This window comes from Aquarana catesbeiana, linkage group LG02 (genome assembly GCF_042186555.1).
Source record: "Aquarana catesbeiana isolate 2022-GZ linkage group LG02, ASM4218655v1, whole genome shotgun sequence".
NCBI lineage: Eukaryota > Metazoa > Chordata > Amphibia > Anura > Ranidae > Aquarana > Aquarana catesbeiana.
In genome coordinates this window covers 652851332-652869118 of record NC_133325.1, presented here as the reverse complement: position 1 = coordinate 652869118, position 17787 = coordinate 652851332, and the positions used below count along the sequence as shown (strand labels likewise).

The 17787-nt window shown below is 44.2% G+C and overlaps 1 protein-coding gene across 9 annotated transcripts in view; it reads left to right on the top strand.

Moving 5' to 3' along the window:
• Positions 1–17787, top strand: part of TSPOAP1 (TSPO associated protein 1) — a 381255-nt gene that overhangs the window by 183405 nt on the left and 180063 nt on the right. For all 9 annotated transcript variants that reach the window (XM_073616534.1, XM_073616531.1, XM_073616535.1 and 6 more), the window contains 2 exons: positions 5631–5720; positions 6794–6916. In XM_073616534.1, the coding sequence (XP_073472635.1) occupies positions 5631–5720; positions 6794–6916 (213 nt within the window). The remainder of the gene's footprint in view (positions 1–5630; positions 5721–6793; positions 6917–17787) is intronic.

Here is a 17787-nt window from a genome sequence, read left to right as displayed (position 1 = left end):
GAGATGAGGGGGAGGCCATCCGATCGTGGCCCCCCCTCGAGATCGCTCCCAGCCAATGACAATCATCCCCTGCCTCTGTGTAGTACACAGAGGCAGAGGATGTGATGTCATCTCTCCTCGACTCGGCAGTTTCCGTTCCGGCGCCGAGGAGAGAAGACTGAAATGTAAGTGCACAAACACAACACAACACAGTAGAACATGCCAGGCACACTTTACACCCCCGATCACCCCCCAATCCCCCCTCCCCCCTCCCTGTCACACTGACACCAAGCAGTTTTTTTTTTTTCTGATTACTGCATGGTGTCAGTTTGTGACAGTTAGAAGTGGTAGGGCAGTTAGTGTTAGCCCCCTGTAGGTCTAGGATACCCCCCTAACCCCCCCCCAATAAAGTTTGAACCCCTTGATCACCCCCCGTCACCAGTGTCGCTAAGCGATCATTTTTCTGATTGCTGTATTAGTGTCACTGGTGACGCTAGTTAGGGAGGTAAATATTTAGGTTCGCCGTCAGCGTTTTATAGCGACAGGGACCCCCATATACTACCTAATAAATGTTTTAACCACTTGATTGCCCCCTAGTTAACCCTTTCACCACTGATCACCGTATAACCGTTACGGGTGACGCTGGTTAGTTCGTTTATTTTTTATAGTGTCAGGGCACCCGCCGTTTATTACAGAATAAAGGTTTAGCCCCCTGATCACCCGGCGGTGATATGCGTCGCCCCAGGCAGCGTCAGATTAGCGCCAGTACCGCTAACACCCACGCACGCAGCATACGCCTCCCTTAATGGTATAGTATCTGAACGCATCAATATCTGATCTGATCAGATCTATACTGGCATCCCCAGCAATTTAGGGTTCCCAAAAACGCAGTGTTAGCGGGATCAGCCCAGATACCTACTAGCACCTGCAATTTGCCTCTCCGCCCGGCCCAGCCCAGCCCACCCAAGTGCAGTATCGATCGATCACTGTCACTTACAAAACACTAAAGGCATAACTGCAGCGTTCGCAGAGTCAGGCCTGATCCCTGCGATCGTTAACAGTTTTTTTGGTGAACTGGCAAGCACCAGCCCCAGGCAGCGTCAGGTTAGTGCCAGTACCGCTAACACCCACGCACGCAGCATACACCTCCCTTAGTGGTATAGTATCTGAATGGATCAATATCTGATCCGATCAGATCTATAATAGCGTCCCCAGCAGTTTAGGGTTCCCAAAAACGCAGTGTTAGCGGGATCAGCCCAGATACCTGCTAGCACCTGCGTTTTGCCCCTCCGCCCAGCCCAACCCAGCCCACCCCACCCAAGTGCAGTATCGATCGATCGATCACTGACACTTACAAAACACTAAACGCATAACTGCAGCGTTTGTAGAGTCAGGCCTGATCCCTGCGATCGCTAACAGTTTTTTTGGTAGCGTTTTGGTGAACTGGCAAGCACCAGTGGCCTAGTACACCCCGGTCGTAGTCAAACCAGCACTGCAGTAACACTTGGTGACGTGGCGAGTCCCATAAGTGCAGTTCAAGCTGGTGAGGTGCCAAGCACAAGTAGTGTCCCGCTGCCACCAGAAAGACAAACACAGGCCCGTCGTGCCCATAATGCCCTTCCTGCTGCATTCGCCAATCCTAATTGGGAACCCACCACTTCTGCAGCACCCATACTTCCCCCATTCACATCCCCAACAAAATGCAGTCGGCTGCATGAGAGGCATTTTCTTTATGTCCTCCCGAGTACCCCTACCCTACGAACCCCCCCCAAAAAAGATGTTGTGTCTGCAGCAAGCGCGGATATAGGCGTGACACCCGCTATTATTGTCCCTCCTGTCCTGACAATCCTGGTCTTTGCATTAGTGAATGTTTTGAACGCTACCATACACTAGTTGAGTATTAGCGTAGGGTACAGCATTCCACGGACTAGGCGCACTTTCACAGGGTCTCCCAAGATGCCATCGCATTTTGAGAGACCCGAACCTGGAATCGGTTACAGTTATAAAAGTTACAGTTACAAAAAAAGTGTAAAAAAAAAACAACAAAAAAACACAAACAAAAATATAAAATAAAAAAAAATAGTTGTCGTTTTATTGTTCTCTCTCTCTCTCTCTCTCTTCTCTCTCTATTGTTCTGCTCTTTTTTACTGTATTCTATTCTGCAATGTTTTATTGTTATTATGTTTTATCATGTTTGCTTTTCAGGTATGCAATTTTTTATACTTTACCGTTTACTGTGCTTTATTGTTGACCATTTTTTTGTCTTCAGGTACGCCATTCATGACTTTGAGTGGTTATACCAGAATGATGCCTGCAGGTTTAGGTATCATTCTTTTCAGCCAGCGGTCGGCTTTCATGTAAAAGCAATCCTAGCGGCTAATTAGCCTCTAGACTGCTTTTACAAGCAGTGGGAGGGAATGCTCCCCCCTCCACCGTCTTCAGTGTTTTTCTCTGGCTCTCCTGTCTCAACAGGGAACCTGAGAATGCAGCCGGGGATTCAGCCAGCTGACCATAGAGCTGATCAGAGACCAGAGTGGCTCCAAACAACTCTATGGCCTAAGAAACCGGAAGCTACGAGCATTTTATGACTTAGATTTCGCCGGATGTAAACCGCGCCATTGGGAAATTGGGGAAGCATTTTATCACACCAATCTTGGTGTGGTCAGATGCTTTGAGGACAGAGGAGAAATCTAGGGTCTAATAGACCCCAATTTTTTCAGAAAAGAGTACCTGTCACTACCTATTGCTATCATAGGGGATATTTACATTCCCTGAGATAACAATAAAAATGATTTTAAAAAAAAAATGAAAGGAACAGTTTAAAAAATAAGATAAAAAAGCAAAAAAATAATAAAGAAAAAAAAAAAAAAAAAGCACCCTTGTCCCCCCTGCTCTCATGCTAAGGCGAACGCAAGCGTCGGTCTGGCGTCAAATGTAAACAGCAATTGCACCATGCATGTGAGGTATCACCGCGAAGGTCAGATCGAGGGCAGTAATTTTAGCAGTAGACCTCCTCTGTAAATCTAAAGTGGTAAGGCTTTTAAAGGCTTTTAAAAATGTATTAATTTTGTTGCCACTGCACATTTGTGCGCAATTTTAAAACATGTCATGTTTGGTATCCATGTACTCGGCCTAAGATCATCTTTTTTATGTCATCAAACATTTGGGCAATATAATGGGTTTTAGTGCATTAAAATTTTAAAAAGTGTGTTTTTTCTCCAAAAAATGCGTTTGAAAAATCGCTGCGCAAATACTGTGTGGGAAAAAAAAATGAAACACCCACCATTTTAATCTGTAGGGCATTTGCTTTAAAAAATATATAATGTTTGGGGGTTCAAAGTAATTTTCTTGCAAAAAAAAATAATTTTTTCATGTAATTAAAAAGTGTCAGAAAGGGCTTTGTCTTCAAGTGGTTAGAAGAGTGGGTGATGTGTGACATAAGCTTCTAAATGTTGTGCATAAAATGCCAGGACAGTTCAAAACCCCCCCAAATGACCCCATTTTGGAAAGTAGACACCCCAAGCTATTTGCTGAGAGGCATGTCGAGTCCATGGAATATTTTATATTGTGACACAAGTTGCGGGAATATGTGAAATTACACCCCAAAATACATTCTGTTGCTTCTCCTGAGTACGGGGATACCACATGTGTGAGACTTTTTGGGAGCCTAGCTGCGCACGGGACCCCGAAAACCAAGCACCGCCTTCAGGCTTTCTAAAGGCGTAAATTTTTGATTTCACTCTTCACTGCCTATCACAGTTTCGGAGGCCATGGAATGCCCAGGTGGCAAACCACCCCCCCAAATGACCCCATTTTGGAAAGTAGACACCCCAAGCTATTTGCTGAGCGGTATAGTGAGTATTTTGCAGACCTCACTTTTTGTCACAAAGTTTTGAAAATTGAAAAAAAAAAAAATTTTTTTTCTTGTCTTTCTTCATTTTCAAAAACAAATGAGAGCTGCAAAATACTCACCATGCCTCTCAGCAAATAGCTTGGGGTGTCTACTTTCCAAAATGGGGTCATTTGGGGGGGTTTGTGCCACCTGGGCATTCCATGGCCTCCGAAACTGTGATAGGCAGTGAAGAGTGAAATCAAAAATTTACACCCTTAGAAATCCTGAAGGCGGTGATTGGTTTTCGGGGCCCCGTACGCGGCTAGGCTCTTAAAAAGTCCCACACATGTGGTATCCCCATACTCAGGAGAAGCAGCTAAATGTATTTTGAGGTGCAATTCCACATATGCCCATGGCCTGTGTGAGCAATATATCATTTAGTGACAACTTTGTGCAAAAAAAAAATTTGTCACTTTCCCGCAACTTGTTTCAAAATATAAAATATTCCATGGACTCAACATGCCTCAAAGCAAATAGCTTGGGGTGTCTACTTTCCAAAATGGGGTCATTTGGGGGGGGGTTTATGCCATCTGGGCATTTTATGGCCTTCAAAACTGTGATAGGTAGTGAGGAGTAAAATCAAAAATTTACGCCCTTAGAAATCCTGAAGGCAGTGATTGGTTTTCGGGGCCCCGTACGCGGCTAGGCTCCCAAAAAGTCCCACACATGTGGTATCCCCATACTCAGGAGAAGCAGCTAAATGTATTTTGGGGTGCAATTCCACATATGCCCATAGCCTGTGTGAGCAATATATCATTTAGTGACAACTTTCTGTAATTTTTTTTTTTTTTTTTGTCATTATTCAATCACTTGGGACAAAAAAAATGAATATTCAATGGGCTCAACATGCCTCTCAGCAATTTCCTTGGGATGTCTACTTTCCAAAATTGGGTCATTTGTGGGGGTTTTTTAGCACCTCAAGAAACGACATAGGCAGTCATAAATTAAAGGCTGTGTAAATTCCAGAAAATGTACCCTAGTTTGTAGGCGCTATAACTTTTGCGCAAACCAATAAATATACACTTATTGACATTTTTTTTACCAAAGACATGTGGCTGAATACATTTTGGCCTAAATGTATGACTAAAATTGAGTTTATTGGATTTTTTTTAGAACAAAAAGTAGAAAATATAATTTTTTTTCAAGATTTTCGGTCTTTTTCCGTGTATAGAAAAAAAAATAAAAACGGCAGAGGTGATCTTAGACCAAATTGTTGTTGGTGAGTAGCATGTTCCGTTTATGTGCGTTTTCACACGTTTATATGTGCCTTATGCAATATTATGCAAACACGTTGCATAATATCACACATCTCTGGAACACAGATACAGTGTTCTGGTGTGAGCATGACACATAGAAAGCTATTGTTTTCTAGGTGTCATTTCAGTTACCTGCACTTATCCGTGAGGAAACGCAGATAACTGCACAAAGCTTGAACAAGGCCCTAACCTGGGCATTTCTAAATCTATATAGCCTACACTAATAGGGAAAGTCTCTATCAGCAAAACAGACAGAAATACAGAGTAGGGAAGGCTTAACATTTTATTGCTGTCTGTGTCTCTGTTGCAGATTTTCCCTCCCTTTCCATATAGAAGTGAGGGGACAGTTTTCTAAGGTTCTGTTAAGAAATATTTTTGGCGTTTGTTAAATCTACGATGAGAATCTTGGTTTGCTACACATTTGTCAAAAGTACTGTAAATGAATTCTAGTGGTAATATTACACTATTTAATCAGATCTTTTGCTGTCTCTAAATTCGAACAGGAAATCAAACTTCAAGAGGTGCAAAGCGAGAATGAACGCCTCGTGGAAGAAAATTCACGACTCTGTGGCTCAGTAAAGTGGGCAGCACAGGTAGGCATTAATTCCTATACATGTTGGTATAACACAGGGGTCTCCAAACTTGCTAAACAAAGGGCCAGTTTACTGTCCTTTAGACTTTAGGGGGCTGGACTGTGGCCAGTGGGAGTAGAAATGTTCCTGGTGTCAGTGGGAGTAAGCAATTCATCTTTAATATTAGGGAGGGAAGAGTACCCCATGGTTGGTGTCAGTGGAAAGAATAGTACCCCATGGTTGGTGTCAGCAGGAGGAATACAACCCCATCGGTGGTGCCAAGGGAGGAATAGTGCCCCATCATTGGTGCCAGTGGGAGGAATAGTGCCCCATCGTTGGTGTCTGTGGGAGGAATAGTGCCCCATTAGTGGTGTTTGTGGGAAAAATAGTTCCCCATCGTTGGTGTCTGTGGGAAAAATAGTTCCCCATCGTTGGTGTCTGTGGAAAAAATAGTGCCCCATCGTTGGTGTCTGTGGGAAAAATAATGCCCCATCGATGGTGTCTGTGGAAAAAATAATGCCCCATCGTTGGTGTCTGTGGAAAAAATAGTGCCCTATAGTTGGTGTCTGTGGGAAAAATAATGCCCCATTGTTGGTGTGTGTGGGGAAAAATAGTGCCCCATTGTTGGTGTCTGTGGGAAAAATAGTGCCCAATTGTTGGTGTTTGTGGGAAAAATGGTGCCCCATCGTTGGCGTCTGTGGGAAAAAAGGTGCCCCATCATTGGCGCCTGTCGGGAAAAAAAGGTGCCCCATCATTGGTGTCTGTGGGAAAAATAGTGCCCCATCATTGGTGTCTGTGGGAAAAATAGTGCTCCATCGTTGGTGTCTGTGGGAAAAATAGTGCCCCATCGTTGGTGTCTGTGGGAAAAATAGTGCCCCATCGTTGGTGTCTGTGGGAAAAATAGTGCCCCATCGTTGGTGTCTGTGCGAAAAAGTGCCCCATCGTTGGTGTCAGTGCGAGGAATAGTGCCCCAAGGGCCAGATAAAAGCAAGCTAAGGGCCATATCCGGCCCTCGGGCCGCAGTTTGGAGACCACTAGTATAACAGAACTTTTTAATTATGCTAGTGTGAATGATGCTAAATCTGCTTTTGTAGGTTGAAGCTGAAAATGCTGACTTGAAGAGACACTTATCTGTGGTAACTGAAAAACGAGATTCTGCCCTTAAGGAGAATCATCGACTGCACAGCAAGCTGGAGAACTTAGAGCAAGTGCTGAGGGTTAGTACTAAAGCAAAATAGAGGTGCCCTATGTGCATTGTTATGTTTAAAATGTTATATTATCTCCAGTCTATTTAGCATTCTAGTCTTGCCCCTGACCATAGCAGTTTTTAAGATCTCTCGCTTAGTCACTATTAGGTAGCTGTTTTGTGCTTAAAATAAAATTAGAAGCTGTGAAGTTGGCAGATTTAGTTTCTGTGTGATTATTCCTGATTTCTTGTACTGCAGGGGGTAACTGTTTGCTTAGTCTAGAGGGGAGTACCAGCATTTTACATGCCCTCTAGACCTAAACAAGCAGTGCCTTGCATTCTCTCAAGAGAGAATCTTCAAGTTTCCTGGAGTTCAGTCTGTAATATGATTTTGAAAAGATGTCTCCAGGGGAATTTTTTATTAGTTAGAAGGCATGAATATCAATTTGTAAAGGAGATCAAATGTATATTATATATGCTAAAGCTTGAGGCAGCTGACATCACGATCCTACTTATAGAATACAAAGCTCCCTGTGAATGGCTGAGCAACACTCAGCCCAGAGCCAGATTTAGACCTTAGGGGGCCCGGGGCACTTCAGGTTTGGGAAGGGTCCTAATACACAGAGTTGGTTTACATTCTCAGTGACTGTCCCACGTTTTTAAAATGCATGACACAACGTTATTCTGAGGTCACGCATGCACACGCAGCGCTCTGTGTGGTTCGCTTCAGCCACCAAAATAATTTTTTAAAACTGATACAATATACCAGTCCAGAGTAAACATTTTTACAGATAATGGCCGGCAAAATATTACTTCCCCATGATACATTTAATAAAAGAAAGTCATTTTTTATTATACATGTTATATTATGATTTTATTTATTTTTATTATTTATATATCATTTTTGTATATTTTATATAATTCTTGTATAAAGGGGGGTACCCCTTCTTCCAGGGGTCAGTTGTCCCTTTTGCCCCCTTATAAATCCAGCACTGGCTCAGCCCGACTCAAGTTTGTTCTGGAAGCGAGACTGGGAGTTCCTCTCCCAGTGTCGAACACAGTGCTATATAGTTCATATAGTGCTGACAGCTACATATGTTAGTGAAGTAAATAGTTTGCTTGGACCAGATTGGTCCAAATGAATTGTTTAAACTTAACCAAAACACGATGAAGATCAACATTATGGGCAGGTATGCTTGGAGGGAGCCCATTCCTCCTTAAAGGCATAGGGATACACAAGAATCCCAGCAGAACACAATGGCAACTGAAAGCACCATATCAAACAAGCTAAACAAAAATGACTGCCCCAATTTATAACTAGCTTCCTTTATCGTAAATCATGGGACACAGAATAACCATAATAATGACTATATGGGTTATACACCACCTACTGGTGAATGTACACTGGCAGATAATCAAACAGGAAGTCCTCCCCTATATAACCCCTCCTACCCAGGAAGGGCCTCCATTTTTTTCACCAGTGTCTGTAAGGTGGTGGTCACTGATGTGATACATGTGCTCTTGGAGCATATTTGGAGGTCTGGAACGGTTCTACTGAGAATCAAGGACTTCAATCGAATCCATTCGAAAAAGCTGTCAGACAAAATGGATGGTACCTGAGCCTCATGGGAAGGAGAGAAGATTCCTCGAGGTTCGCCTGTAATGCAGCCTTACGGCACTTGACTCTACGTAATGGAACCGTGTGCAGTGTTTGTTCTGACCAAGGTGCTTTCCTGCAGGGTGCTATACAGGTCCAGGGGGGTGGACCCCACATTAGGGGGGACCCAGTCCCTGAAGGTCTTTTATGACAAAGCCCACTGTGATGTATGAAGATTGGACTCCTGTTATGTTCAGAGTCCTGCAGCAGGAATGGTAAGTCTGCATTTTTTTTGCTTTTTTCTCTTTAAAAAAAAAAAAAAAAGAGAGATCCGACTGTCTGGTCTTCTCTCAGTTGCCCCTAGGGGAAGTGTGGTGTTTAAAACTGTGTGTACCCATTAGGAGTATGGGCTGCCGTTTCTCCTCCAGCCACTAGAGGGCGCAGGGGCCTATTTCTATATAGACAGGAAGTGGAGGGATGGCCATGTTTGCCATGTGGATGGCAGGGTCTCTTGAGACATAACAGCAGCCCATGGATACTAATGATGTGTGAGTACTTACTATGGGAGAAATGTGTGACCAGACAAATCATGATTATATACTGCATACTTACTGCTTAATCTGGGGGGGCTGTACAACAATAAGTCGATACACCCCTAGCAGTGCACTTTAAACTCCAGAATACTGTGCATTTGGCACAAAAATAGTATGGGGTCTGGTGCAGTTGAACAGGTGCATACTTGCAAACTTCAGAATAATGTGCATTTGGTCTGCAGGGGCTTACTTTTAGGCTGATCTGAAGCAGAAAAAGGCTGCATGGAATGCATATGTGCTGAACTAGTAAAAACTAGTATGGGGCCAAGTGCAATTGGGCAGGTGCAGCAATAGTATACATGCTTGCAAGCTCGTTGCTTAAACGCTTGTTTGAATAAACACGTTTTGCATAGATGTTGTATACATACATGTGGCTTAAGCACATGTTTGAAAGAACATGGGCATCGGTGCACTTGAAGGAGTTGTGTCCCCAGGAGCTTAGTTTTGAGCTCCTTTTCACACTTGTGCGACTTGAAAGTCGTGATATTTTGCCACGATTTTTGCGGAAACTTTGATGCGATTTTGCAGCTACGTGAAGCAGTGCCTGTGTAATCTTGAGGTCTATGGAACTCAAGTCGGGTCAAGGTCAGACCGGGGTAATGCAGGGATTGCTTTGAAGTCGCTGCGACTTGAAGACGCACAGATGTGAAGGGTACTCATTGAAAATCATGGGATATAACTTATCAGGCGACCTTGCAGTCCCAAGTCGCAGGACGGATCGCAAAGGTGTGGAAGAGGCCTTAGGCTGTTGAAGCAGCATAGAGGCTGCATTGGATGCCTATGTACTTGGCTAATTCTGACTATAACTAGTATGGGCCCAGGTGCAGCATAGTATACATGTTTCATAATACTTGCTTACTTGCATAGGCACATGTTTGCATAGACACATGCTTGATGGCTTGAATAAACACAAGCTTGTATAGGCACATGTTTGCAGAGGGCCCCTGTGCCCGCCCACCCCATGGCCCCTGTGCCCGCCCACCCCGTAGCCCCTGTGCCCGCCCACCCCGTGGCCCCCATGCCCGCCCACCCCGTGGCCCCCGTGCCCGCCCACCCCGTGGCCCCCGTGCCCGCCCACCCCGTGGCCCCCGTGCCCGCCCACCCCGTGGCCCCCGTGCCCGCCCACCCCGTGGCCCTGTGCCTGACAAACGAGCGGCACCCATCCACGCAGCATGCTCGTGTTGCGTGGATGCGTGTTGCATAGACGCAGGTTTTTATAAGCATGTGTTTATATAGACGTGTGGGCATAAGTGTGTATGCATGTTGCATAGATATACATGTTTGCGTGGATGCATGTTTGCATAGTTACATATTGCGTAATCTATGCAAACATGCATCAACACGTTTCATAAACGCATGATTGCTTGATCCGTAAATGCATGTCTCCATGGGCGCGTATTGCGTAAGTGCGTGTTTGCTTTGACACGTGCTTGCGTGTTTTGCCTAAACGCATATTTGCATAAGCACATACCTACATGCTTCCATAAACACATGCCTCCATAAATGCCTAGGACTACATACATATGTGCTTATTTGTCTAGGGATACATACATATGTGCTTATTGCCTTGAGCTGCATACATACAGTCATGGCTGAAATTGTTGGCACCCCATACGTTTTTCCAGAAAATCAAGTATTTCTCACAGAAAAGTATTGCAGTAACACATTTTTTGCTATACACATGTTTATTCCCTTTGTGTGTATTGGAACAAAACAAAAAAAGGGAGGAAAAAAAGCAAATTGGACATAATGTCACATAAAACACAAAAATGGGCTGGTCAAAATTCTTGGCACCCTTAACTTAATATTTGGTTGCACACCCTTTGGAAAAAATAACTGAAATCAGTCGCTTCCTATAACCATCAATAAGCTTCTTACACCTCTCACCCAGCATTTTGGACCACTCTTCCTTTGAAAACTGCTCCAGGTCTCTCTTATTGGAAGGGCGCCTTTTCTCAACAACAATTTTAAGATCTCTCCACAGGTGTTCAATGGGATTTAGACCTGGACTCCTTGCTGGCCACTTTAGAACTCTCCAGTGCTTTGTTGCCACCCATTTCTGGGTGCTTTTTGATGTATGTTTGGGGTCATTGTCCTGCTGGAAGACCCAAGATCTTGGACGCAAACCCAGCTTCCTGACACTGGGCTCTACAGTAGAACCCAAAATCCTTTGGTAATCCTCAGATTTCATGATGCCTTGCACACATTCAAGGCACCCAGTGCCAGAGGCAGCAAAACAACCCCAAAACATCATTGAACCTCCACCATGTTTCACTGTAGGTACTGTGTTCTTTTCTTTGTAGGCCTCATTCCGTTTTCGGTAAACAGTAGAACGATGTGCTTTACCAAAAAGCTATATCTTGGTCTCATCTATCCGCAAGACGTTTTCTCAGAAGGATTTTGGCTTACTCAAGTACATTTTGGCAAACTGTAGTCTTGCTTTTTTATGTCTCTGTGTCAGCAGTGGGGTCCTCCTGGGTCTCCTGTCATAGCGTTTCATGTAAATGTCGACGGATAGTTTGCGCTGACACAGATGCTCCCTGAGCCTGCAGGACAGCTTGAGTTTCTTTGGAACTTGTTTGGGGCTGCTTATCCACCATCCAGACTATCCTGCGTTTCAACCTTTCATCAATTTTTCTCTTCCGTCCATGCCCAGAGAGATTAGCTACAGTGCCATGGGTTGCAAACTTGATAATGTTGCACACTGTGGACAAAGGCAAATCTAGATCTTTGGAGATGGACTTGTAACCTTGAGATTGTTGATATTTTTCCACAATTTTGGTTCTCAAGTCCTCAGACAGTTCTCTTCTCTTTCTGTCGTCCATGCTTAGTGTGGCACACATAGACACACAATGCAAAGACTCAGCCCGGGTTCACACCTATGCGAATTAGAGGTGCGTTTCCGCACCTCTAATTCGCATAGCAGGAGAATGTGACTGGCTCCCTATGGAGCTAGTTCACATATCTCCGGGGCGGCTGCGGTGCGCACTGCACAAAAACGCTGTGCGTCTTTGGCTGCGTTTCAGGGCCGAATTCAGGCATAGAATCGGCCCTGATTCGTCCGTGAAATGGTGAACGGGGACGCACAGCGCTCCTGTGCGGTCCGCAGCGCATTATAGTGTGAACCCGGACTAAGTGAACTTCTCTTCTTTTTATCTGCTTTCAGGTGTGATTTTTATATTGCTCACACCTGTTACTTGCCCCAGGTGAGTTTAAAGCAGCATCACATGCTTGAAACAATCTTATTTATCCACAATTTTGAAAGGGTGCCAAGAATTTTGACCACCCCATTTTTGGAATTTTGTGTGACATTATGTGCAATTTGCTTTTTTTCCCTCTCTTTTTTTTTTTTGTTTTGTTCCAATACACACAAAGGGAATAAACATGTGTATAGCAAAACATGTGTTACTGCAATACTTTTCTGTAAGAAATACTTGATTTTCTGGAAAAATTTCTGGGGTGCCAACAATTTTGGCCATGACTGTAGATGCATGAATGGCAAGAATACTTGTATATCTGCATGTTTGCATACCTGGGTGTAAAGGTAAATAAATTCTGCACTCGTCTCTAAAAGGTGAAAATATAAAATATAAATGCCGCAAATTTATAAGATTAAATACTTAATCCAAACAACATTACTAAACACAAATAAAAACATAAAAATTGTGAAAAAATTATTTATGTGTAAAAATTCAAAAAATCTATATAAAAATTGAGAGGACTATGTGAAAAAGAAAAAAAAAAAAAAAGGTAAGATGGGTCATATATGTTGCATGTGAAATAATGACAGTAAAACAGCTTCTGAAACACACCAATCTACAGACAAAAATAAATGATCAACAATTCAACACACAAGTGCATAGGAAAATGTGTATATATGATGATAAAACCTCAAAAAAAAGTCCAAAAACATACAAAAACTATATATTAAATATAAAAAAATGATATATATGTATAAAGAAAAAGTCCAGAGCGGGGAGATGAAAACAGCTGGTGTGATCCTACAGACTCTGTGGCCGTATTAAATTCATCCTACACAGGTATATCAGATATTGCACATCGATCCTTGCGGGGGACAAAACAAGCAGCCAGATGGCTTCTTACCAGATCTGATGGACTCCTAATTACGGGAGTCGTTCTCGCAAGAGTAACTGAAGAAATCAGTTTCTGGTCTCCAGCTCTTCAGTAATCTGCATGCACACCTGCCTGTGTTTCTCCTCAGTCACGGGGCTGTTTTCCTGGATGGTGAGCCACAGGTCTCTCGCGGTCTTGTTACACAACTGTTTCCATAGAGTGTTTTAGCAAAAAAATAAAGCAGTTCTTTATTTTATCAGCTCAGCTCAGAGATTCCATTCAGGTTTTATAAAAGGAGAAAAAACAGAGGGGAACTCATGTGCGGTAAATTCTTTAAGAGTTTATTCCAAGGATAAAAACTTTTCCAAGCACATTCAAAAGGATAATATAAAAAAACACTCAGCAGCAACAAAAATTCATTCACATTGCCTGCTGGTGTGTGGTGACGTCAGACAGCTCTCCTACCGACCGGTTTCCTTGTAAAAAGCATCGACTGGGAATGAAGATATTTTTATAAAACTACATTAATTATTTCAAGGGTGTTTTTATACACACATGTTCACCATTTGTATTTGCGCAACTTTTTGTGTTTAGTTATACCTACGGGGTTGTATAGCTGTTGACCAACATTGTCTAGGCCTGCATGCTTGTGGAACTGCTTATTAGTTTGTCTAATACTGTCACTTTATTATGTATCTGTTAGATTAGCTTAATGACTTAGAAGGGTGAGGCAGGTACACCGCCCTCAGGTTCAGTGGTCTGGCAATGTTCATGTCTCCTGTTGGACCAGTGGCAATCAGGGTTATCTGAGCCACTGTGACGCCTAATCTTGGATCAAGCCTGGTTAGTACTTGGATGGGAGACTGCCCAGGTTTCCCCCCTAAGTGAGGTAGACATCTGAGGCTGCGGTGTTTGAGAGTATCTCAGACCATAAGATTTTAGAGCAGTCTCTGAGGTGGTTCGTTCCTTCCTTAGTCAGGTCAGTCTTTGCCATGCGTTGGGTCTTGGAGCAAAAGTTATGGGCTCATTATTGTAAAACAATTTAAATTGTAGCAGCTTCAAAACTGAATAGGCTCATGAGGTCTATCTTAAGATCTCAATCCGCTGGGCATCCTTCTGTTTCAGATAGGCATGGTCTGTTCAGTGATGACCTCTCTGCAAGAAGTAGATTGCGGGGCCCATAATCAGTAAACACACAGCTTCCTGTGCCGGGTTGTTTCCACCCTCATCAAAGATTTCTGGAATTGCAGTGGAAAGTTGTCAGTTTTTTTTTTTTTTTTTTTGTGGCCATCATTCGGGCTGGCCACAGTTTCTGAGGTTCACAAAGCTCCTAGCTCCGGTGCTGGACTTGCCAAAGACACAGGGGATGTCAATCTCCGTATATCCCAATAAAAATAATAACCACTGATGCCAGTTTCTCCATTTGGTTTGAGGGTGGCTACAGTTCAGTGGACTTGGTCTCCACAGGAGAGTATAGTGCCCATAAATATCTTGGAGCTTTTGGCAGTACGCCTTGCTCTCGGTTATGGTACAAACCAGTTGTAGGTTCTATCCGGAAAAGCCTCTTCAGGGGCATATACTGTATATCAACCACCTGGGTGGCACCAGGAGTCATGCGGTTCAGGAAGGTGAACCACATTCTGTCTGGGACAGCACAAGTGCTGTCTCTATCGTCCGTGCATATTCCAGGTATAGAATAGTGGCAGGGGGAACTCTGCAGGTGAATCTACTAGATTCCAAGTTCTAAAAGTTGGGACAGGTTTGGCAATCGGGGTAGATGCACTGGTAACCCCTTTGGGACCAGTTGTCCCTTATTTGATACTTTCCCTCTGTTTCGACTTCTGTCACATCTTTTGGGAAGTATCCGGAAGGGGCTAACATGGATAATAATGTTAGCCGAATTATCCCAGGAGGGCTTAAAGTGTAAGTAAACCCTCCTATCGTTTTCAGCCAAGGAAGCTGCCATATTTGCCTTTGTTTAATCTACAACTGCCATGATGCTTCAGTTATGACACCAGCCATTGGATGGCTTGACAGTTTGGTTGAGAGCACAACCAATGGGAGTGTTACATTTCCGGCACAGTTTTATGGATGGGTTTACTTCCGCTTTAATACACTGACATAGCGAGTCTTGCAGGGGTCGCTTCTTGGACACTCCCAGTCCAGCGGGACCTAATGGTCTTGTGTTCTGTATCTCAGCACTCACTGTTGAGCCCCTGGAAGCCAGCTTCAATTACAGGACATGGAAATATATGCTTTTTTTTTGCCTGGGGTGAAGCCAGGAAGTGGCACCCGCAGAAATATGTGAGTGGGAGATTTTCTTTTTCTTTCCCAAATCGGTAGGGGAAAGGAGATTGGCCTTAAGTACAGTTAAGGGTCAGAGTTCGTCCCTATCAATTTTTTTCCAGAGGCCGTTGTTCTCACTCCTTGATTCATACTTCATACAGCGGGTAACATAGTCAATCTCACTTGTCAGGCCACTCTTGTGTCCTTGGTACTTGAATTTGATCTTGTCTGTCCTTGCAGGGGCCACTTTTAGGACCAATCGGGAGATTCTGTTGGTCCTTTATCTCGGAAGGTGACTTCTTTGGTGGCTATCACTTCACTAGGTGGAGTGTCAGAGTTGACAGCTCTTTCATGCAAGGAGCCGTTTTTGGTCTCGCATCATAAGGTGATGTTGCATCCTCATCCATTTTTTGCCTAGAGTGGTGTCTAGTTTTCACTTGAATCAAGACAATGTCTTGCCTTATTTTCTGATCCTCGGTTGGCAGGGTTAAGATCACTGCATACTCTGGAGGTATTTCAGGCAGTCAGAATTACTTGAATTGTCAGCGCAGGTCAGGAATCCTGGTTTGTGCTGGTAATGGAACCCAGGATGGGCAGGAGACATCAAAGTTAACTATTTTCATTGGATTCGCCAGTTAATTATTCGAGCCTATGGCTTGAAGGGCAAGGCCCCCCACCCCTTTTTTTGGTTAAAGCGATCGCTACCAGTTGTGTGGGGGCATCTTGGGCCATCCACCATCAGTAGTCAATGGCTCAGGATTTTAAGGCCATTACATGTTTTTTTTTGTTCATACATTCACAGAATTTTACCAGATAGATATCAAAGCCACAGAGGATACTGCTTTGTCCACAGTATGTTTTGGGCAGCAGAAAAAGTCTTTCTCAGGTGGCAGTTTCTGTGATTGTGTCTCCCTCTCAAGTGCATTGCTTTAGGAGATCCCATATAGTCATTTATTATGGTTGCTCTGTGTCCCATGATGTACTCCAAGAGAAGGATTTTACAGTAAGTATGAAGAAAAAAAATCCTATTTTTACAGCAAGATGCACATCGAAGGGCTAAGGACACAGCAAACAAAACAAAATGTATTTGCACATTTACCAGCTATCTAACAATTGGGATTAAAAGCATAGGCTTTAGTTTAACAACATTTGCAAAGATATGCGGAAACCGCACTGCCTCTTCAAGGCCCATTTGTAAAGTGTGATCCTAACTCTAATCTATGATAGTCTCCATGTTGGAGCATATATAGCAGGGGACTTAAATAAAAATTCAGAGGTCTGGTCAGAAAAAAAAATTCTTACAGCAGAGGTCTGAATTGCATGTTTGTGTGATGACTCAGATCCTTCACATCACAGCCCCTACCTCTTATATCCCAATCCCATTCTAACCTCTGTGTCCTTAGTCCCACACTTCACATCACAGTTTCCCCTTCACAGTAGTGTTCTCATCCCCCCTTCACCTCACACCCCTCCATCCCCTTCACAGTAGTGTTCTGAACCCCCTCCACATAAACCCCCTACCACAGTAGTGTCCTTTGTCCCCCTTCACATCAGCCTCTCTTCACAGTAGTGTCTTTTCTCCCCTTTACGTCACTCCGCAACAGTAGTGTTCTCCTTTGCCACCCCTTATCCCCCTCCCCCCCCCCCACACACCCACACACACACACACACACACACACACACCAGTGTGTCTGCCTTTGCTCCCATTCACATAACCCCAACACATCGGTGCCCTGCTTTGCCCCTTCACATTCCTCCCCCCCACACACACACACACACACACACACACACACACCAGCGTCCTCCTTCATATTACCCCCCCCCCTCCTCCCCACAGTAGTGACCACCTTCGTTCCTTCACATCACCCCCACAGCAGGGTTCTCCTTTGCCCCTTTAGCATCACCCAAAAGCCATGTCCTCCTTTGCGCGCCTTCGCATCACCCCCCCCCCCCCCCCCAAACACAAGAGTGTTCTTTGTTCCTTCTTCACATTACCCCTCCACAGCATTGCCCCCCTTCACGGCAACGCCTACAGTAGTGCCCTGCCCCCCCTTCACATCACCCTTGCCCTTTGAATCCTTCACAGCCATGTCCTAGCCCCTTTACTCTCCTACCTTACATGGGTACACAGGAGACTGGGAGGCACAGCAGCACTGGTCGAGGGGTGGGAGCTGGTGCTCTGCATCCTAGCAACCAATCACCTGCAGGTTAACTTGAAAAGTTAACTTGAAAAGTTAACCATTCAGTGCTGCTGTGCTACTCACCCTCTGCTCTGCTATGAGAATGATGGTAGCAGAGGCTGGGGGAAAGAATCGACTCCTAAGTTACGCAGTCGCGGCAGTCCAGATGGAA